Source organism: Lytechinus pictus, chromosome 9, assembly GCF_037042905.1.
Source record: "Lytechinus pictus isolate F3 Inbred chromosome 9, Lp3.0, whole genome shotgun sequence".
Classification (NCBI taxonomy): Eukaryota; Metazoa; Echinodermata; class Echinoidea; order Temnopleuroida; family Toxopneustidae; genus Lytechinus; species Lytechinus pictus.
Window position 1 is genome coordinate 19,411,671 of NC_087253.1, and position 24,018 is coordinate 19,435,688.

Consider the following 24,018-nt stretch of genomic DNA (forward strand, 5'->3'; position numbering starts at 1 on the left):
GTGGGATAGTAAAGGTGTGTGTGGGCCGTGGGGGTGTATATTACAGTGTTTAGGGTACAAGGGGGTGCAGAAGTGTGTGAGGTTGAGGAGGGTGTGTTGGATCGTTGTTAATAAGTGTGGGATTGTAAGGATGGGTGTGTGTTACGAGGGTGTGTTGGATGGTTGTTGGGATGTGTGGGATAGTAAAGGTGTGTGTGGGCCGTGGGGGTGTATATTACAGTGTTTAGGGTACAAGGGGGTGCAGAAGTGTGTGAGGTTAGAGGCAGTTGAGGAGGGTGTGTTGGATCGTTGTTAATAAGTGTGGGATTGTAAGGATGGGTGTGAAGTTTGAGGGTGTGTGGGATGGTTGTAAGGATGTGTGGGTTATTATTGTGGGTAAGTGGGGGTGTATATAACATTTTGAAGGGGCCTCGAGGGCAATTTCAAGGACAGAGGTGTGGGGTTTATGTGTGGGTGTATGTGAGGTTTTGAGGGGGTCGGTGTACTGGGTGTTGACGTGTAGGGTATTTGCGATGAGAGACCTGGGGAGTGTTTCATGTTGTTCAGTTTTATCTGACAGTTTCCATGGTAACAGTGCCTCTCAGCCAATCAGAATCAAGGAAAGTTGTCAGATCTGACAACTTGTTCGACAAAAAAGTTGATGATATGTTCCCTGATCTTTTGCCTTTCCCCTCTCCCACTCCACGTCTAATTATTTTTACCCCCCCCCCCCTTCTCTCTTCCCCTCCCCCGTTATCACCATCAATCTCTTTCTCTATCCCACTCTTCCCCTTCTCAATCCTTTACTCATAATTCTTATAAAACTTTCCCATCATTTCACCTTTTTCATCTCCATATCTTTACCCCTCGCCTTAAATTTCTCTCCATCCATATTGATGTCTCGTTCATCCTCATGAACAACCTAATTCAATTAATATAATCAAATACCTAATTCAATTAATATAATCAAATTTCTTAAGAAAATAACTTCACAACGAACGTCAATGTAGGAAAGAATATCAATATTTTAATGATTTTTGTTTCCATCATTTACAAATTATATTCATATAGGATTTAAGCTCCTTTCAAAATCATCATATACAAGGCAAAATAGTTTAGTTTTATATACAACTATTTACAAATAATTAATAGTCGATATGATGCTCTGTAAAACAAAAAGTGAGTTTCATTGACAACTATCCACTGAGCCAATCAAAGGCAAGGATTTTGGTACCTAACCTCAGAATACAAGCCATGGGTGTCTAAATATAATAATTAAAGAGATGCTTTGTGAAAACCTTTAACTCTGCAACAAGTATACAATGCCCATTTATGCAAAATTTTCGCCTTTATTTTTTTTCTTCATAACTAAACAGGAAACTCCATAAAATGAAATTGAAAAAAAAAAAAAAAAAACATTTCCCCCAGAAAATGGGGTCAGGATAAATATTTCTTACAACAGAAACAAGAACAAAAGCTCCCATACCAAAAACTTTGACCCCACCCCCTCTTCATAAGTTATGTCACATAGATGCATGTATAACATGTATTATAGGAGAAGCAATTACATTATATTCCCATCCCCCCTCCCTCCCAGACCCTGTATTGCTGATTATCATGAATGAAGGCCAACAAGGTCTGCTTCGGTGTTTTCAGCAGAGAGTTGTGTTGCTGCTGTGCATTCCTCTTGCTTCCCTCCCTCCATATCGTCTTCTCCTAGCGCTCCACTGACAGCCATCACCTCTTGGAGTTGCTGCGTAAGATTAAAAATTAGGGGGGAAAAAGATAAATCAATATTTTATCGTTCGAAATAGATATCTGTTATAGAAATCCTCAGAAAACTAATTTTGCGCAATTAATCGTGGGCCCGGCAGCCACCGAGCAGCGCCACATCAACATTGCTCTATCCCTTAAATCGTTGATCAAACAGGGTAGCAGCAACTCCCACCTATTAATGTCTTTAGGCCTGGCGCGGTCGGGCTTGAACTCCCAAGATGGATAAATTATTATAGGAAATAATGGAAAATTTAACAAGATTGTATTTCATGTAGGGCAGTACAATATGGGACCATCATCAAAATATTGTTACCCTAAAATTTCAGTGAAGAGACATTATGCGATAGGATGTTAAATGGAGACTTCATGTAGAGGAGAGTTAGGGACACAATGCAGTATTCGTACAAAAGTGGGAATGCCTATTGAAGTGGTCCACCTGCACACTACTAACAGTTACATTGTACCATCGATTCAGTTTGCTTCCCCCTACCCAAGCACAGGTGAAGCCAAACTAAATAAATGGGGAACTGGATTAATTTTGATGTCCAAGGGCAGAAATCAGGGGGGACCAGGGGCTGGAAAATTTGACAAGCAAAAAAAAAGAAAAACGAAAAAATTTTATCACCCCAAATGTCAGGACATTTCGACCAAAATGAATTTGCCAAGCTAAAAAAATAAAAAAGATTATCACCCAAAATGTAAGGTCATTTCGTCCAAAGTTCATGTTTTATTTCGATTTTGAATGATGTATTTCTTTCCATCATAAAAGACCAAAAATAATAGGGGGGACATTTGATATTGTGTCCCCCTACTATTTTGGGTACTACCCAGGGATTTCCGCCCATGTTGATGTCTGAGCTTACCATATCTGTGAGATTAGCCAGAGAACCATCAGAGACGAACTGGAACATGGCATGGTTGCCAACGGCAGCCTTCATAGCAGCGACGGCAGCATCACGGTTGAGAGCAGAGACCATAGTCACTTGACGTGTCTGTCCGTTAGCATCGCGTAGAATGATGGTCTTTGATTGATTCTGAGGTTGGAAGAGGGGTAAGAGATTTTTTTTTCTTCTATACTACGATGGTTATTGTGCTCATGATCATTATAGTAATCATTATCATAGTAATAATGTATGTATCACTGTCATTTTACTCAATGTTGGCATTGTTGTCTCATCATCACGTAACCTAGTAATAATCACATCATTACAACCAACATCACCATCATTACCATCATCATCACCATCATCATCATCATCATCACCATTATCATCATCATCATTACCATCATCATCATCATTATCATCATCACCATCACCATCATTACCACCATCATCATTATCATCATCATCATCATCATCATCACCATCACCACCACCACCATCATTACCATCATCATCACCATCATCATCATCATCATCATCATCATCATCATCATCACCATCATCATCATCATTATCATCATCATCATCATCATTATCATCATCATCATTACCATCATCATCATCATTATCATCATCACCATCATCATCATCATCATCATTATCATCATCACCATCATTACCACCATCATCATTATCATCATCATCATCATCATCATCACCATCACCACCACCACCACCATTACCATCATCAACAACACCAACATCATCATCATCATCATTACATTACCACCATCATACCATCACCATAAAATTGAAAAGCCCACCACAACAATCACCCTCACCATCATCATCACCACTCATATCATAAAGTTTCTTACCATTCCTGCTGCATTGAGAGTGTCTGACAGATCCTGAGAGTTGCTCTCATTGGTGTTATCCTGAGATTGGAAGTTCATAGTACCGATGTGGTATTCTGATTTGGCCTTCTTGGCCGGAGGCGCTCCTAGTAACGATACTATGTCTGGACGATCTCCTACATAAAACAAAAAATGCATACATACACGACTATATTCAAGACATTCTTTCTTACTTTTCCATTTTATCTGTCCAATGCGCTGTATTGTTTTCATGCACATTTTCATGTTTTCATACCGTACATTGTGAAATGAATTTGAAAATAAAGAAATAGATAAACAAATTTAAGAAATGAATTGAAATAATGATCTAGATGTTAATGTTGCTGGCTTTCCATAGTTTGTGATTGATGAGATCAATCGCAACCCTTTGTCACACAGGGCCGAGAAATATCAACAATGATGCATCACATTCAGAAAACAATTTAAATGGATGTATGCATTCTAAATGTTGATCTTGTTGGCTTTCCATAGTTGCAAGTGATCGGATCAATTGCAAACTCACCTTGTGCGATGGCTATTTCCAGTCCCTCAATCAGAGGGTCCTCTCCATGGGCCTGTCTCTTGTGCATGGCAAGCGTGGAGATCTGACGATAGTTCTTCCCGCATGACGAACACATGTAAGGCTTGGAGTGCGTGTGTACCACGTGGTGCTTGTAGAGGCTAGAGTACTCTGTGAAACGCTTGCCGCAGCCGACAACAGTGCAGACGTAAGGCTTTTCTCCTGCAAATGTATCAATAAAAGAAGATTATTCCCACAATTATAATAGAAATAATAGCTGGATTAATACAGCACCTTTTCCAGGGGATACAAAGCACAAATTTTGTTACCCCTAGCTTGAGCTGCAACTAATTTGACAGTCAAACCGTCAGACTGCCCAAGGGATTTATTTATTTATTTATTTCTGATATTTTGACAGGGTAGCCCATTCACCAATAAGTAGTGGTCTTCCATGGGGCCCTGAATAACAATAAACATATTTACAAAATGCATAACGTATGTACAGAATGTTACAGCATTAAGATTCACATTAGGATTTGAATGTAAAACGAAACATTAACAAACTTTGCAGCAAACAAAACGCAGACGGGCACTCGTTTGACGTATAATAAAATATCAATAAATCAAATTAATTAAGAAGGACATCTTGAAAATACTGATAATATACCCCAAATCATCAAGGTCATGCTAACACAAAATAAGCACAACAGTGGATGTTCCGCAAGTTATTTATAAATTACAAGTTCTTTTAAACATTCTCTTAAATGAAATGACAGAAGGAGCTGTTCTAATTGAATTATCAAGCTTATTCCATTTAAATATTGAAGATACGATTGGACTACACTTATAACAATCAGTGCGAAACTTGGGCACGCGTAAATATCCACTGTCTCTCTGTCTGGTATGGTGTTCATGTACATCATTTGGATTGGTTAAGTTTACCTGAAGGTAAGAAGGTGCTAAATTATGAACACATTTAAATATCATCAAAACGCGACTGAACTCAAATCGTTTGTCTAGTGTCATCCATTTAAGACTTGTGAACAAATCAGCCGACGGTGTGTCGTATGTCTTGTTCAATATAATTCTTGCAGCCCTCTTCTGAATTTTTTGCAGCTTAATTGTATGGGATTGAAATCTATTCGACCATACATCAGAACAGTAATCAAATCTTGGCAACACTAAACTGTTATAAAGCAACTTTAAGGACTGCACAGGCAAAGAACTTTTCGCTCTCTTTATTATGCCAATGCTTTTCTGAGTAAGTTTACATACATTTTCAATTTGTTTTGACCATTTCAGTTCTTCATCTATCAAAACTCCTAAGCATTTGGTGAATTGAACTCTATTTATCAAATCACCGTTTAACGAAATCGTGAAAGAATCTATTTTCCTGAGATTAGCACGAAACCTATTATCATGACACAAGTTTTTTCAGTGTTGAGGACGAGCTGATTATCTTTAATCCATGCCATGACCTTGTTTAATGCAACAGTTAATTTTTCTTCCAAAACTGTCGCATCATTCGCACTGACGGTAAGTGTCGTGTCGTCAGCGTACATATCTATAATACCTTCCTGAATACATTCAGGTAAACTATTAACATATATTGAAAATAAAAGGGGACCTAGAATTGACCCTTGTGGCACGCCTAATTTGACGATTGAAGGGTGCGATTTGGCTCCTTTGAATTGTGTCACTTGTTGTCGATCAAATAAATATGATTTGAACCAAGTGATAGTCCTCTTACTACAACCAATGCAAGTTAATTTCTTTAAAAGCAGCTCATGGTCCACGGTATCAAAGGCCTTCCGAAGATCTATGAACCCAACTCCAGAAATTAAATTGTTATCAATGTTTAACGACCACTGATTTACAAGTTTTGCAAGGGCAGTAGTTTTTGAATGCATAGGCCGAAAACCAGATTGATTTGGGTGTAATAAATCATTCACGTCCAAGAATTCACTTAGCTGTTGGTGAACAGCCCTTTCTAAAATTTTACTAACGATTGGTAATATAGAAATTGGGCGGTAATTATTCAACGAAGACATATCACCAGATTTAAATATTGGTACTACCCGAGCCTTTTTCCATTCACGAGGAACAACTCCAGTAGTAAGGGATTTGTTAATAATATCACAAAGGGACTCTGCGATAATATTTTTTGTCATCTTTAAAAGTTTGCAGCTGACATGATCTTCCCCAGTTGATTTATCTATACTCAGATTATCAATCTGTTTCAAAACAAAATCTCTAGTAATCAACTCTAGCTCAAATTGAGAATGAATTGAACCAACATTTGTATCATCTTCTACTTGAACTCTCTGTTGAGACGTATCCCTTTGCAGGTCCTTAGTAATATTAGTAGCATTTGAAATGAAAAATTCATTAAATGCTTCAGCAATATTTGCATTGCCCGACACATCTGTTCCATCTACGTTTATGGTGTTGGGAGAAATAGGTAATGACTTGGGCACAAGTTCTCTCAAACATCTCCACATTTTCTTACTATTGTTTTGATTTTGTGAAATCTGGTTAGCATTATATTCTTTTTTTACTTTTTCTCATGAACCTTATCACGTTCCTTCATTAGCTTGACGACCTCGTCAGATATCCAAGGACAAGCTTTTTTTCTTATCCGCTTTTTACAAAAGGGAATGTGCCTGTTGATTACATCATTGAAAAAAGTCAACCATACATCCCAAGCAACATCAACATCATCTATATCTTTTACGACCTGCCAAGGAATATTTCTCAATTCACTATAAAATGTTTCCTCATCAAGATTTTTAAATGAACGAAATTCTGCAAATTCGGAATCTTTATACATCTTAGCACTGAAATCGCGAATTGTATACACCAAATAATGATCACTTATACTAGTTTCAAATATTCCCCATTCACTGTATAGTTCTTTGTCTGATACAAATATCAAATCAATTAAAGTGGCAGAGGTATTTGTAACTCTTGTAGCAGTATCAATTAGCTGACTCAGCCCGTACATATTTGTATAAAACATTATTTTTTCCCCATTCACATCATTTTGTTGTGGCATACAATCACAGTTGAAATCACCCAAAATAATACTGCTCATATCTTCCAAGAGAGCAGCATCCAAGTTTCTGTCTAATTCTTCAAAGAAATCAACATGAGAATTTGGAGGTCTATAAAACTCCCCAACCAGAATTGGAGACTTGTTTGGATAATGCAATTCAAACCAAATACATTCTAAATTTGGTGAAATAAGATCATCCCTTTTTTTGTAATTGAACTTCTTCGATATGTATACAGCCACACCACCACCGTGTCTCGTACGATCTCTACGTAATAAGACATAATCATCAATACGCAATTCAGAATCATCAATCATTGAGTCGCAAAGTGTCTCATTCAATCCGACAACATCAAATGATGAATTTCTCAGAAGTAATCTAAGTTCATCAATTTTAGCAATTAAACTGTGAATATTCAAATGAGCAAATTTTAAGCCTCTGTTTCTAAACCTAGGAACTGAACCATTTACTAATTGATTAATTTTACCCTTTCTCAGTTCATGTGATGGTTCCTGAAAATCATTTTCAAAACTACCAGTAGGCCTACTGGACGTATCAAGGTGATTAAAAGTCTCATTACCAACTTGTGAAGAGTTACGAGAAAATGATGGTGATATTGAATAAGATTCGTCACGGCTTCCACAAGATTCACCACAGTTAGAGACAGAGTTTAGCTGCATGTTGCTTTGACGAAACGTAGATACTCGTGCCACCCCTGTTGATCTTTCGTCTGTGAAAGCCAAGGATGGACCGGGGTTGATTTCAGCCTCCCTCTGGGTGGAATCACCTCGAAATCCTGCGTTGAAGATCCCATCAGAGCTTCAGCGTAGGTCATATTCTGATCAAGTGGAGCTTGCCCTCGAAGTCGCTCGATGAAGCGTCGAAAATTTGAGGCTAGAACAGCTTGTCCTGCCTTATTTATATGTACTACATCCTTACCAAGGTGCCTGTCACCGATGTTGTTGTTGTCGATGAAACCCCATCCCCTTTCACGTGAAGCTCTCTTCAGTCGCTCATTTACCACATCAACCCGGCGTCTCTGATGAGCTGATTCCCACCTGCGGTGAATTATACTGGACAAGCCAACTTCACAGCCATTCGCTGAGATAGCGTCTGCTAAGGATACAATGTTTTCAGCGATCTGTGGACTTCCATTATCCTTCGATAAGTCATTCGACCCAATATGAAGAATGACGTCACCCTTCCTCTTAACACCCTCAGTTACATTCGAGGAGATATTAGCCACCTTTGCCCCTGGATTTGGATGGCAGACAACATTCCGCTTTCGGCTGAGGAGTCGGCCCACGATGTGTTTTATCATCGAGTCACCTTCTATGACGACATCGGGGAGTTCAGACAAGCGATCTCTTTGTTGATAATCAGTGATCTCTTCACTCATCGTCTTCGAAGTCGAGGGTTTGGTATCAGCACATTCGATTACATCATTTAGCTGCTCTGACAAGAAGCGTCGACGATGACCTTCACGGTAATCTCTAATCTGGTCGCTTGTCGACATCGAAGTCAAGGATTTGGCCTCAGTGTTCTCGGCGAGAACGGGGGACTTAGACAAGTGGCGTTGGCGATGTCGATTTCGGTAGTCATTGATCTGGTCACTCACCGAGGGACATGACGAAGTACAAGCTTCCGCGTCAGTATGATGTTCCGCAAGGACATCAAATCGATTCTTTGTAGGGATGGAAGGCTTGTAAATCCTCACCAGATTGATTCTCGATACAGTTCCAGCGATTACATGAAGAGTTTTTTTCGCCTTTCCTACTTGCCCTTCGTTCTCGAACTTAGCTTCAAGAATGGTTATCCTTTCGGCCAACTCATTCACGGAAGACAAAACTAGATTGAACAGCTCATAAATGTCAGATTGTTTGGTGTTAGTTTCCTGATCTATTTTGTTTTCATTCCTTATTTCAATGATCTGAGATTGTAGGATAGTGTCATTTACTCCCGCATTTACTTCTTTATCAATAGCACTCTGGAGTCGTTTAACCAACGTATCTTTTACACCAGATTTATTCAGCCCGCGTTTTTGCAATTCTGCTTTCAGTTCTTTATTAAAGTCGGAGAGTTTTCACATTAACTGCGGCCATTGTGACGTCATCTATATTGCACAGACCATCATCGCGTCACGTCAGGGATATGTCACACGCGCGTTGATCACTCGCGTTGTTTCCAAGTTCATTGCGCGTGTATTGTTTATGTGCGCTAAAATGTTCAAATAACTCCAAAATAATGAATTAAAATTGACCAAAATAACGGTTTAAAATGGCCCAAAACATTGAAAGTCAATAAGATACGAGAAAATAAGTAGCACAAGGCTCACCACTGTCGATTTCAAGAATAGCAACCTTCATGAGCAGGTAATCTTTTATGTAGACAGGTCCCTAGAGTACATGTTTCAATTGGGAATACTTCTTAGGAAATCCAGTGTAACAGAGGTCTTAAACACTTAAACAGCTTAATATATCAAGGGGAGCGTTTGATCAAGGTTGCTAGCTAACAAGCTCTCATATCTGACAACTTTCCTATGTCGTGATTGGTTAAGAAGCACAGCTGTTCAAGTGTTACAACACCTGTCAAATATTGACAAAATTTATTAATCTTGGTTTAAAGAATGAGCTTGAACTTCATATTTGTCATTTATGAATATTTCCTGTATGTTTTCTCATATGGTTTTTGTAATTTGGCAAAATTGGTTGTTGATATCAATACTGTGTCGTGGATCAGATTATTATTTGTAAAATGATTATCAAAACGTTTGTTCATAATCGGACTTGAACTTTGATCTTGTGAATATTACCTGTATGTATTCTCATATGGTTCTTGTAATTAGTGGCGCTGGCAAAGGCTCTACCGCATCCCTCGTTCGGACAGATGTACGGTCTTTCCCCGGTGTGGGTTCGGATGTGAACTTTGCGGATGTTTGACGTGGTAAAAGCTTTGTCGCAGCCTTCAAAGGGACATTTGAATGGCCGCTCACCTGAAAAGAATAGAAAACATTGTTTGATGTTGGAGGAAAAAAGATTTCTTGCAACCTTCAAGGGGATATTTCAAAGGCGGATCAACTGAGAATAGAAAGTAAAAGGTATTACGCCAAAAACATTGATGTTGTAAATACTTTTATAACAGCTATTTCAAAACCTATGTACAGGCAATTGCACATGGAATGTGATAAGAAAGAGAATTCTAATTAAAGATTAGACCATTTCCAGAGCAGTATTTTGTGTGGCTCTTGAATAAAAGCATTTACTAATCAGTACACAGACTAAATTGGCAACGCAATGAAAACAAAGAAAATGTGCAGGGCCCTCAGTGATAGCAGTTTGGCAACTGAAGAGGCTAGCCTGTTGAAATAAAGCTGGAAATAAATAGATAAATGAATGAATATATGAATAAACATGTAAATAAATTTAAAAAAAATAAAAATCAATGCATAAGAATGCAAATTGGCAACTTCTTCTTACAATTGTGCCAACATATTTCATTTTAAAGCATGTTACATGCATATTATATTTTTCGAAAATGAATAGAAAATCAATGATTGTTGCCAATTTGAGGAGCAGGAGCAAACCAAAATCAATCTTGACCTAATGACAGCAGTATTCCTCTAGGGGTGAAAAGAACAACACACCTGTATGCGTTCTTGTGTGTTTCTGCAGATCTCCCGACGTTTTGAATGCTTTGTTGCAACCTTCTTGGACGCATTGGTACGGTTTTTCACCAGTGTGAACGCGAGTGTGACTCTTAAGGCCATAGCCTGTTGCAAATGCCTTCTCACAGCCGGGGTGTTCACAACGGTAGGGTTTCACACCGCTGTGAGTACGTTCATGAACCTAGAAGATGGTATAAAGCATAGATAGGAAGAGACATTAGGTATTGGTATATCATCAAGAGTGTTTAAATTCTCTTGGTTAAAGGACAAGTCCACCCCGACAAAAAATTGATTTGAAGAAAAGGAGAAAAATCAAACAAGCATAACACTGAAAATTTCATCAAAATCGGATGTAAAATAAGAGAGTTGACATTTTACAGTTTCGCTTAATTTCACAAAACATTTATATGCACATCCTGGTCGGTATGCAAATGAGGAGACTGATGACGTCATCCACTCACTATTTCTTTTGTATTTTATTATATGAGATATTTGAATTTTCTCCTCATTGTCAAGTGAAACAGTGATTAATTCCTCCCTGAACATGTGGAATTAGCATTGTTTAATACTAAATGGTTCAGTCAAGTCGGTCCCTTTGGTCAAATCTGTAAAAAATGAAATATTGTATAATTCAAACAATAAAAAAACAAAAGAAATAGTGAGTGATGGACATCATCGAATGACTCATTTGCATGTCTCCGAGTTGTGCATATCACTGTTTTGTGAAAAATAAGCGAAACTTTAAAATGCCATAACTTTCTTATTTTACATACGATTTTGATGAAATTTTCAGTGTTATGCTAGTTTGATTTTTCTCTACTTATTTAAATTAATATTTTGCTGGGATGGACTTGACCTTTAATAAACGCTTGGTGTAAGACCTACTCAGATAGTTTTCACCATCCCACATGGGTAAAACTCATTTGTACTCAGTTGTAATTTGATAACTAAATCAAGCTAGGTTTAACCCTATCTAGGCGGGGGGGGGGGGGGGGGGCCTCGGAGGCCCCCCTCAACGATTCGCGCAATATCTTCACGGTGCGAAAAAAATTTACCAAGCCGCTCGCTGACTTTTTACTTTTAAGTCTCGCGCAACTTTTGAGACCAATGTTGCGTCACCCGAGTATGTGGTTCCGAAATTACGCAACATTGTGTAAGTGCATGTCAGACAAAAAATTGCTCAAAAACGTGATTTTGTGTACAAAGTCAATGCAAATTGTGTTTTCAACCAAATATCATAAATGTATGATTATTTTTAGTTTTGCTGGTCTAAATGTATTTATTTTATGCTTTTTATGATCTCAGAAGAGTCCCCAACAAATTTCATTGAAAAAACAATGAAAAACAAAAGGTAAAAAAACAGAGAAATACATAAGAAATTTCAAGAAACAATATAATACATAAGAAAATAATTTGATATCGCAATTTTGTTCAAGTACACTTGCTAAGAATACCACTCAGAGTTTCTATACCAAAAATTAGAACATTTGGAGCTTTATTTAGGGAGTTAGAGGAGAAAGTATGATTTCGCATACTAATTACGCATAAAATAGCATTATTACTTAAAGTTGAATTAAGAAGGGGGTGAGTTTCCATAAATATAGGTTCTACATACAATATATAGTATATATAAGTTGTTCAAACACATAGCATGTCACAATAATCCTCTGCCTTCTCGATATTTTGCTTTGAAAGTCTATGAAATTAGCCACCTGTCAGAGCCCGAGAGACGAGTGTACAGAAAAGTCACTCGGAGTGTGACGTCACCGGGGGGAATTTAGTATAAGAGGTGCCTGAATGTCATACAGAAATGCTATGCAGAGAGAGAAAGATATTTTACAATTTTTTTTCAAAGCAACTCAAATCAAACAAATATGACTGATATGTACAAATCTTTACTTTCCCTGTCTAAAAAACAGTATGAATAACCACCATGAACTCTTCAATCATGATGTAAGATAGCAAACAGTGAGTTATTGAATGATATTCACTATTTCTCATTTATTTTATCACGATGTTCAATCAAGTGAGTAGCTGGAAAGTAATTCCGGCGGCTAGCTCAGCGCGCGCTGAACGCATAATACTAGTACACACAACACCCAGGCATTGAGTGTACTGTTATGGTCTGGTATGTCGACTTAGTTCATGGCCGTGCAGCGATCCCCTGGCGTTTTTTCTTCTTTTCTTTTGTCTTTGACTCCACTTTTATATCCTCTGGATCATTTCCACTCATAGCTCATTCCACAGAACAATCTTGAACCAAACGTATAGTATTCTTTCTCGGCCTTCTGAGTTGTTTTCTATATTTAATTACGCTAGGGGTCACCGTCACACATACAAACGCAATTCGGAAGTGAGTTGAAGACAGAAAGATATATAGTAATTAGTATACATCTCTATGATTGAAGACAACAAGAACGGTACGGTAGCTCGACAGCTAGCTGTGCCGGAGCGGGCGGCCGGTCGGCACAAAGCAATTCCGCAACCAACTGTGTTTTTTTGCAAGAGCCGCGTCACACGCGGATAAATATGTCATAATAACACGTCTGCTACGTTATCGACTGGTGAGAAGATCTCGATCAAATTTCATATTATTCACCTTGAAATTATTCCTTTAGGGTCTATGGTATCATTCTGAGGGAATTCACATATTTGGAATAATAGTACGGCCACAAATATTTTAATCATTTCCTCTTTGCAAGTTCTATGGCTCGCAGATACAACTTCAACTGCAGTTATTCCATATGAAGGAGTACGTGCATAGTACACAAAACGGCACTGCCTTGTTTACTACACCGGGACCGAATACCCCCCGGTGACGTCACACTCAAAGAACACCCGTCTCGGTAGGCATTGCAGGAGCGAACTCAGGGAAAATGGGTAGGGATAAATCGTTCAAATTCACTATTTTGAAAAAAGAAAATGGGGGGTCGAATCACCTATTAGTGTTTGGGGGGTTGTAAGGTTGCTATTAATGTAAATATCTCAATATTTGGAATCGTCTTCTTAATTCAACTTTAATAGCGATTCACATGAAAAAAATTACTGTACAATTGTGTAGATTATGTCCCAGGCAACCTACGTGCCAATTTTCGGAGCAATCGCGCGGTCGACGGCCGAGATCGCCCCCCCCCGGCCATATGAACTCCCAAAATACCCCGGCCTAGATAGGGTTAAGCCTAGTATAAACTCGAATTTTAAACCAAACTTCTATGGAGTGCTGGGCTACATAATATTTCTTTGAAATTTGTGGCAATTACAATGTATCAATTAATTCAACAATATCCATAAAATTTTTGTATTTTTATATTCTTCCCACTCGATCACAAGTCAATTAATTTCTTGACAATTTTTTTGCAGCACGATGAGAATAATTTTTTAAATTGTAGAATGGATTAACAACTGGCACTCCATAAAAGTGTGGTCTAAGTTAACCCAGGTTTAACTAAGCCTACCTCAAACGATGTTCGTGCAGGCTCCACTCCACTTCACTACCGCTAAACTACGCTCCACCTACCCGAACATCGAGCCCGTGAACTCGCTCTGATATTCCGAGTGACAAAGGTGGGATTTTAAAGGGGGAAAATATAAAATTCATGCAACATCACGATCTTTAAAAATAGAGCGAGTTCACGGGCTCGATGTTTGGGTAGGTGGAGCATAATGTAGCGGAAGTGGAGTGGAGCCTGCACGAACATCGCTTGAGGTAAACTAAACCATGACTATCAGAATACCACCCATCAAATCTACTTTTACTTCAGTCTAATTACGAACCTTAAGATGATGTGAGGCAGTGTACATCCTCCCACAACCTTCGTGCGGACATTGAAAGGTTTTGCTCGACATCCCTTCAACTTTGGTTGGCATTGTAGTTCCCACAGAACCTACCGTTACCTGCATACGCTGAGAAGGAAACAAATTTGAATAGATTTATACATATAACAAGGACAGGAGAGGCCCCAAAAGAAAACCTTGTGGAACCCCACATCTTTTTTTTTTTTATGATAGGTTGAATGAATTTAAACTTGAAACTTTAAACTCGAAATTTTTGAATTTATTTATAAATATATTTTTTTTATTTATTAGAATATATTTATACAGGTCTAAATTATCAACAAAAGCTGTTTTCATTAATGCCCTGGAAAAAAAAATACAATTTGACTGTGAAGAAAAAAGATTGGGTACATATTATACTATGATGACAAATAGAAATAAACTTACATGTATATTAGAAAAAAATGACTTTGTTAATGGAAACAATTTCAAGCAAACATTATTACCCACACTATTACATGAAAATGTATAAAGGTTAACATTTTGTCAATCTCATTCTCATCTATTGGGAACTTTAACAAATGGAAGTAATGCAATCTAAGTAGAGGGTACTATAATAATTCATGTGAATTATATCATACAAAATTAAAGAAGCAAATTCCAACAAACAATGGAAACAATGTGAATTCAGAATTGGTCAAATTCTAACATTTTTCATAAATGAAAGCCAATATAAACCGGTACTAATTCAACCCATATCTAAAAACAAAATTAATGAATTGAATAAAAAATATAAATTGCAACATGCAATAGAAAAGTATATTAAATGTGGATTTACCAATAGCAAAATTCTAACTTTTTTCATGAATCAAAACAAAACCTCACTGTGAAAATATCAGCCAGTTTTATTTCAATATGTGATCAGTCAACCCAAACCAACAATAAGTCTCCAGGGAAGGTTCTCTGTAAATTGCAAAAATAGTAATTTGGTAATAGTCTTCAAACAGCGAGAATTCGAAAATTAGCTTATTTGAAAGAATAATCTGTAGTTGTAAAGTGGATGAAAGACAAGATACACGATTTTCTTTCAAACATTTCTTTGTGGACTGCTTGGAAGTTTCATGCAGATTGCACAGTGTGCACTTATATATGTGAGTGAACGCAAAACTTCAAACCTTGTTTTCTCGTTGTTTTTTAAGCTAATGCTCAATTTCTTCTGCATTCAAGCAAGTACTTTTGAGGGTTATTGCTGATCAATTTTGACAAGTTATACAAGTATATCATTTTTGGCGCCTTAGTGATGGTTTTGGAATGGCTGATCACATATTCTATATTGAATAAAAAAAGGGTTGTTTTGATCCTTACCGAAGCAAAATCATGACCTCCTGTTGTTAGTTGCAAAGAACCTGCTTGTTCACCAGAACTCTACAAAAGGACAAAAAATAATTAACAAGAAGTGCTCCAGTGACCATTACTAGATAAGTATAAAAAAAACATGGCAAAACATGACTCTAATGGGAGTTGCTAAGATGATAATTTACAGCAAAGTGTTGTATGAATACTAAGGTATTATTATCAATATTATTACTTATACTGGGCTTTTGCCATTAGGACCAACATGCTTACAATGAATGGAGTCATATAATCTTAAAACTACAAATTACAAAAGATGTGGGTTTTTTAATGCTTTTTGAAAATTGTTAGTGATGGAGACTAATCTATTTATCAGTAGCAAATTGTTCCAGCATTTCCAAGCTGACACAGTAAAAGTTTGATCACTTGCTAATGTAAGAGTTAATGAATATGGGAGATGAAGAGGGTCACCGGCCGACCTAAGTGCTTTAATTGGTGTATACAGAAACAAACAATTACTTAAATACTCTGGAGCCTGTTTATTCAGTGTTTTGTATATGGTCAATTGTAATTTGAACATAATCCTTTCTTTAAAAGGAAGCCATTGAAGTGATTTGGACTGTTTCAAAAGTAACAAATGTAGATAATTTTCCTAAGGCCTGAGAAAAATCATGTGGATGACATATTTTATAAAGTACTGAAGGGATTTTTGTTATTTGATGAGCCAGCCTCGCCTAAAAACCATTGCACCTGTTGCATAAAAGTTACCATTATGGTAACTTTGCCATGCAAAGGTAACTTGCATGGAATCCTTGATTTTGATTGGCTGCTGATAGCGTTACCATGGTAGTTAACATTGAATGGCAAAGTTACCATAGTAGTAACTTTTATGCAACGGGGCCCATGACTGGTCATTAAAAAACTTGTCTTTTAGCTGAAATAAATAATTTGATAGATTTCAGACAATCAATTTATTACTTAGGAGCCATATCACCAGTAGCGGACCGTGACCCGGAGGAGACAAAGCATTGGAGGGGCACTGTATTGTTTGTGAACAATGCTGTGCCCCCCCCCCCCCAATGCTTTGTCTCCTCCGGGTCACGGTCTGCCACTGCATATCATCATTGTATATAATATACTAATAGGCCCGTATGCTGAACTCGGGTCTTACTTAGACCATGGTCTAACTCTGTGCTAAAATTATGGAAAGCCAAAAATGTTAAAATTTAATTTACATTGTATGTATTTTGTTATGTTTACTGTGCTCTTTATTAATTTGTGAATGGTGAAGAAAGCTATCTTATTTATCCTTCCGAAACAGTTAAGAATGATTTTTGAGAGAAATGAGCTGATACATTTGAAATTCTACTGTAAGATGCTTATGCCACTATTGGCTATCCATAGTTAAACCACAACTTTAAATCAGAGTTTAAATTAAACCCGACTTCAGAATACGGGCCATAGACTCTACCTGAGCTGCATATTGATCTAGCACATTTAAAGAATGGGCATCTATCGGATCCTCTGAGGAAAAGGCACCTGAACAAAAAATCACATCAAAATGAAAAAATAATAATAATGATATGCAACATTTATATTGTACTTTACACAATGTTTAGAAGTGCTGCATACTTTCAACCCAGCATAATAAAAACAATGCTTTCTTAATAACGTGCTTAAGCATTCAAGGAATTCCTTCCTACCAGTTACGTATTTACTACACCTTGCCGGAGCTGCTGTAGGATTTCAAATCCGGATGTTATCCAAGAAGAAAAATATATATCTATGTCCATCTATCTATACCTCCATCTATTCATCAATCTATCTATACATCTTTCTATCTATCTGTCTATCTATTTAATCTATCAATCCATCCTTTTATCTATTTATATATCCATACATCTATTTTTCAATCCATATATTTCAATCTATCTATCACCCATCCATCCATCCGACTATCTATGCATCAACTCACTATGTGACTGATCAAAGTCAGTGACATTCGTCTGTATCAGAGCTGTGGTGCCGTCCTCCAGCTGCACTGCCTGCATTCCATCATTGTCAACTTTAAAAGAGAACATGAACAAAAAATCATATTGAGATATCACAATTTCACTCTAGTCTAGAATGTACTCACTAATTTAGAGTAAACATAAAAAACCCTTGCAGAGTAAATTCACCACCTTTGCAAATAAAAGTTTTCATTTTGGGAAGTCACAGACGAGCAGATCACCCATATGTCACGTGATATGATTCCCCAAATTGCCCTTTTCTAAAAAAAATAGAAAACGATTTTCTTATTGCAAGGGATATATCAAACATATCATTTCACACCCCCTTCTACAAGAAATATACTTGTATTCATCACATTCCATTAAAAAAAATGGAACTTCGAAAAATATATGTGACATAATATATGCGAAAGCAGCTCGCATTTAACCCTTATCTAACTGGGGAGGGGGTCAATTTGACCCCCCAGTATATCCTGGTCTGAAATATCCCAGTTAATATAGGGTTAAAGTAACAAATTAAAACTTATTCAAAATTCATAACTCTCCTTTTCTTTGATTGATTTTCATCAAGCTTTCATCAATATTTTCTCTTAAATTAATACTAACTTTACTACTGTCAGGGTGAACTCCCCTTTAAAACATGAGGGGTGGGGGTGGAGGAAGAAATAAATGAATTGGTACCTTTTGCATTTGTTCTTATGATGTATGCTGCTGATCCATCCTCAAGTTGAACTGTTTGACCTTCTCCAAATCCTTTTGAAAATGATAAAAAAAATATTCCATCCATTTTTTGAGAAAAATCCTTTCATATATATTTTATTCATTTTATGGTTAAAAAATATGGTGAATATACAAAATATGGTATGATAAGTGAAAGAACCCATTACCTATATTTGTAAAATGAATTCTGAATAGATTGAAACAGGCTAACATTGACATTTGATTGTCTCAAGAAATAAAAAAATGAGATCGGAGAAAAATTGATATTTAATTAAGCAAATTGATCAGATAAAGTTATCATACTAAATCGGCACAAAAAGATGTTCATTAGTACTTCATAATATTGTAAAATTATTCAATAGACAAATATCGGTTAAAGGACCAAATTGTTTCATAAATATATCATTTTGGTGGGTTTTATATAATTTTAAATTATTACATTAGTATGAGTTTCCAGGGTAAATGGTTGATATTTTTACTTCATGGATTTTGCATTTCAAGGAGACATGCTATTGATAACCAACCACCTTACCAAAGGACGCAAGTGCTGTGATAGGTTTAGAAACCCAGATCTTGTAGTTCATAGTCCAGACTCAAGATTTTAGGCCATGACAACTTTATGATTATATGCCCAGTTTACAACGGTAAGTTGTCTAAGGTGGCAAAAACAAATCAAACTTTGAAGGAAAATATTTTGATACTCACCCTTCTCACTCAAATTATGAAGAAATGCTGTACTTCCATCTTCCAATTGTACAGCCTGGCCTTCTAAAATACCCCCACTTCCTATGTGTAAAACGAATGCAAAATACGTAGCCTTTTAGACAAGAAGAAATCTGGTTTGAGAACATCTATCGATGGTGGATTCATCAGATTTGTTATATCTGACAAAGTTCAATCCATCTCATCACATAAAAAAGCAGTTGACTTTTTTTCTACCATTTTACAAATTTCTTTCAGGCCCACTTGCTAGAAGAATAGACAAGTTTTATAAAAATAAAATATCCCTTACGTGCGATAACTCCATCATAACAAGATGTGGTCTTTATGTTTAAAATACATATTTTTTGCTCTTTAATTAGATGAGATTTGGGACACACTTACTCTGTAGGATATACAAACTACAAAGCAATATTGAATGAATCTATATTATGTGGAATGTTAACAAAATTCATGTTTAAACTTCAGTCCCCCCCTTCATGTTAACTTACACATACTTTACCTTTTTGTTGTATGATAGCCGTGGTGCCGTCTGCAAGTTGTACCGCCTGAAGACTAGAGGTGTCATCCATCAGGTTCAACTTGGTCCCCTCTAGGATGGATCCATCTTCATTATCATCTTCTCCTGCATCGCCAGCTCCGCCTACTTCTCCTGCAACTCCCACAACTACTTCACCTACTTGTCCAGGAGCTCCAGCGTCTCCTTCACCTGCTTCTCCCACTGCATGTACTCCTACAGTATCCATTCCGCCAGCTTCTCCGACAGCTACACCTCCTACTTCATCCGGAGGCTGGAATTCGTTAAAATAATATGAGGCTTGTTATGTTGTTGCTTCAAGAGGGTGAAAAAATTCCCCCAAAACCTGCTGGATTTGAACTTTGAATGGGCTCACTGTTCTATTTGTACCGGTATATGAAATTATTGTATGAATTACTTTGACTTACCGGTAGTTTTGCTCATAAAAAAATACCTTATCGTTATGTAATGCAAAGTGACTGCCACATTCAAGATGCTCTAGATTTCTGATCTCAGAAAGGATACAAGATTGTGGTTGATTTTTCTCCAGAATTATTCCAAATATACTACATACGTAAAATATTATATATTTTCTGATCCCATTTGATACTTTATAGTCCTCCTGCAAGAATGTATGATCGATAATCCTTGGTTTTCTTGTCCACCACCAGTACTGGCCTTTTCCTAGTTTAAATAAAATTGTTGTACTTTCTTTCACTTGAAATGTATTTTATTCTACAAGTAACTGGTAATACTATCATACTGGCCTAGGTTACTTTTCACCCTCTCTTTTCAGTTTGATACTGATTCATTTATTATTTTAAGATTTGAGATTCATATGATTTTTCTTTTTATTGAAAATTAATGACTTGCTAACAAAAAATAAATAAAGTTGAGATAAAGTTCTGACTCATGGGGGGGGGGGGGGCACTTACATTGACAAGTGGATACCATGCGCGACCAAAAAACAGACTTCAGGGAATACTTGCCAAGAGTATCGTTTTGTTTCCAATACTTGTTAAGGGTAGGGTTTCACATGCCAATACTTGTTAAGGGGTGCATTTTCAGAATATGGAAAATAATTAGGGTGCTTTTCGAGACCCCATGGTCGCGCATGGTATCCACTCGTTAATGGAAGTGCGCCCCCCCCCCCCCCCCTCCGGATCTGACTTACTGTTTCACCAATAGGATCAGGTTGAATCTGAAGCTGACCATCTTCTCCATCTGATGCCTGGGACAGGAGCATCCCCATCACTTCCTGGTTGGGGGTGACCTCCGACTCCATCTGCTCCTTGTCAATGTCGAGTTCTGCTTCCATTTTACCTGAGATTATCAATAAACATAGAAATGATTGGAGATTTATTAATATTTCATTGGTAGTTAGGTGCTGCAGACTAAGCGCTGTATAATTATTTTTCTCTCTTTTTATTTCATTTGTTTCTAACTTGTCAGATTACATTACTTATTTTGAGTTATTAATATCATTTATTTGAATTTGACATTATAATGTTAGACATGGTAGACCATTTATCACAATACGTGTCAGTATAGCAGGCCTATACTATAGCCATGTTGTTGATATAGCTAGGCACTATTTGAATTTACATAGATAAGACAGGAGTCATGATTACAGGTCTTTTTTGTGTTTTTTGGAGGTCTAAATTAATAAATGCCCTTTCAATTACTGAATTAGCCTGTAGATAGCATCTACACTACAGAATATAATTTTGATGCATTAAATTCACATTAAAACGGGGGGGGGGGGTGCTTAATTAAAGTGCGCTATATAAATCTCATGTATTATTATTATCTAATTTTTCTTTTGCGGGTTTCTATTTCAAGCCCCCTAAATTACAGCAGCTGCCCTAACTAGCTCCTGACCTTGTTAAATTAAGGTTATAGGAAAAAGAAAAACTACAAAAGTACAATATGCCCCGCCCCCCCCCCCCCCCCAAAAGAAAAAAAAGTATGTGGACCTTATTTTTAACCCATAATTAAGTTTTAACTTTTACATCCTGGTTTGCCAATTTAATTATATATCCAAACATGCCTTGTCATGGTTTCTTGAAAAAAAAAACATAAATTATTACTATTAGTCAATTGTATTAATATCATGATAGATATAATGTGATTACGGGTGCGTCGTGGTCTAGTGGTTCTGACTCTCGCCTTTGAAACAGAGGGTCGTGTGTTCGAATCGTAGCCATGGCGTATTTTCCTTCAGCAAGAAATTTATCCACACTGTGCTGCACTCGACCCAGGTGAGGTGAATGGGTACCCGGCAGGAGTAAATCCTTGCATGCACTGAGCGCCGGTGATGGTAGCTCGAGCTAAAGCCAGGGTAATAATAGCAGCGCTTTGTATCCTCTGGCAAAAAGCGCTTTATAAATCCAACTATTATTATTATTATTATTATATCAACCAAAAATTAGTGTTCACCATGCTGCAGCTGAACCAATTACGGTGAGAAACAAAGAGAGAAATAGGTCGAAGTAAAGCTAAGGTCAAGACTCAAGCCAAGGAGCATAAGCGATGACCAGCGCTGCCCCAGCTGAGCTGAGAGTGAGACGTCTTGCTTGCTGCATCGTACTTGACTAGTATACCCAGTTGTTGTGTGTCCGGACAGGTTGTGTGTCCGGACGATCAATTTTAGAAAGATCATTTGGAAAAATTTACAAGCGAAGTTTCATCAATTTAATTTTAGTACAAAATGTTAGGAAATATTATAAAGAACAAAATAGAAGATGATTGCAAGTATTGAATTCATATTTCTAGTGTAATCCAAAAACAAAAAAGAGGGCTTCAAAAAGATAAAGTGTCCGGACACCCGACCCCCTACAGAAAGTTGAAGCTGCGGCGCATAGCGCTTACGAGTCCAAGGTCCAGGCCGACGCACGCGGCAGAACTGTCACGCAACATCCCGCCCCACTCGGCAGCTGAATTGAGATAACGAAATGCGGTCCAACAATCACTCACGAGAGGCTTCCCTGGCCCTCCCTTTCCCCGATGCGCAACATTTATTTTAAAACGCAGTCCCGATCTTCTATGATTCTGAATGATAATCATATGACTCAAATATGAATTTAGAGTAAAAAAACTTCATACATTCGTTTCACAAGCAGACTATAAATGTGTACTTATTTAGCAGAAAATAAAAGGGAATGTTGGGATATTTGGCTATGCTTTCTGGGTAAGCCCACGATGCAACGGGGCAAAGCATTGAAAAGTCTGCCCCTAAACGAGGATTTTCTCTCTTCACGTACGGCGAACGCTGAACATTTAGAATATATTCACAGTTACGGGCAACGGGTTAACAGCCTTGCAATTTAAGAATTATGGGATTCATTTCCTACAATGCATTTCACTTTAAATTCCTTGTTAAAAAATAAAAAATCTTCAGCAAATTAATTAGATGTGTCCTTCAAAAGTCATAAAAATTGAATTGTAAAACACAATATGGATTTAATAGTGATTCGAATGGAAAATCAACTAAATTCTCACCTCAAATGTTTCGCTCACGAAGCTCGCTGAGCAAGAAATGTCGGTAGCGTGTTTGCGCATGCTCGCTCATATTCCCTCTTCACCTAAAACGGGGGGAGCCAAGACTATCGGCGTATGTCAGAATACAAATATTTTTTTTAAAGTCTTTTAAGCATGAATTTATAAACCCTACTGAAAATAAATAAATATATATGATCATTAAAATAAAAGTCTAAGTTATACACTGATTAAAACAATAAAATATATAATTGACAACATATAGATTTGCATAGCAATCCACCCCTCAAAAACCATAGAGAAAGGTCCTGAGACAAACAATTATATTATATCATGCGTCCTTATCGTCATCCAATTCCTTGGTAGTATAGTGGTGAGTATCTCCGCCTGTCACGCGGAAGACCGGGGTTCGATTCCCCGCCAAGGAGGATTACTTTTTTTATTTTTCTTTTTTTGATTGAAAATATTTTCTGTTTACACAGACAAATGTGACGTCTTGAAAATATTTGATTGGACATTATATTAATTATCACATTTCAACTACTATTTATAGGGCCTACAACGTCAAAAATGAATACCTGCCAAATAATTTCCTTGACATTAAGAAAATGTGATTGATAAAAAAATAGCTAGGACAAAAAGAATAAGTTAA

At 37.1% G+C, this 24,018-nt stretch overlaps 1 protein-coding gene across 2 annotated transcripts; it reads right to left on the reverse strand.

Annotated features, from left to right (window-relative positions):
* Positions 1 to 986: 986 nt before the first annotated feature.
* On the reverse strand, positions 987 to 23,449 carry LOC129268155 (zinc finger protein 143-like). 2 transcript variants are annotated; one of them, XM_064104878.1, is made up of 15 exons: positions 23,370 to 23,449; positions 21,043 to 21,191; positions 19,854 to 20,142; positions 19,337 to 19,417; positions 18,593 to 18,664; positions 17,875 to 17,964; positions 17,371 to 17,438; positions 15,912 to 15,971; positions 14,547 to 14,675; positions 10,752 to 10,953; positions 9,921 to 10,100; positions 4,059 to 4,277; positions 3,518 to 3,672; positions 2,619 to 2,789; positions 987 to 1,732 (listed from the first exon to the last, which is right to left on the reverse strand). In XM_064104878.1, exons 2-15 carry the CDS (start codon positions 21,184 to 21,186, stop codon positions 1,595 to 1,597), a joined length of 1,998 nt encoding a protein of 665 aa, XP_063960948.1. In that variant the 5' UTR covers positions 21,187 to 21,191; positions 23,370 to 23,449; the 3' UTR covers positions 987 to 1,594. The 2 variants fall into 2 exon arrangements, with proteins under 2 accessions (XP_063960948.1, XP_063960949.1); XM_064104879.1 differs by lacking the exon at positions 23,370 to 23,449 and adding an exon at positions 22,974 to 23,049.
* Between the last annotated feature and the right edge of the window lie 569 nt (positions 23,450 to 24,018).

What these genes read in the sequence shown, in the direction of transcription:
- LOC129268155 (XM_064104878.1), bottom strand. Translation starts at nt 21,186, where the DNA reads ATGGAAGCAGAACTCGACATTGACAAGGAGCAGATGGAGTCGGAGGTC. An exon ending in GGCTATCATACAACAAAAAG is followed by an intron (nt 19,418 to 19,853) that starts GTAAAGTATGTG and finishes TTTTACACATAG; the next exon opens with GAAGTGGGGGTATTTTAGAA. An exon ending in GGAAATAGCCATCGCACAAG is followed by an intron (nt 3,673 to 4,058) that starts GTGAGTTTGCAA and finishes TGTTTTATGTAG; the next exon opens with GAGATCGTCCAGACATAGTA.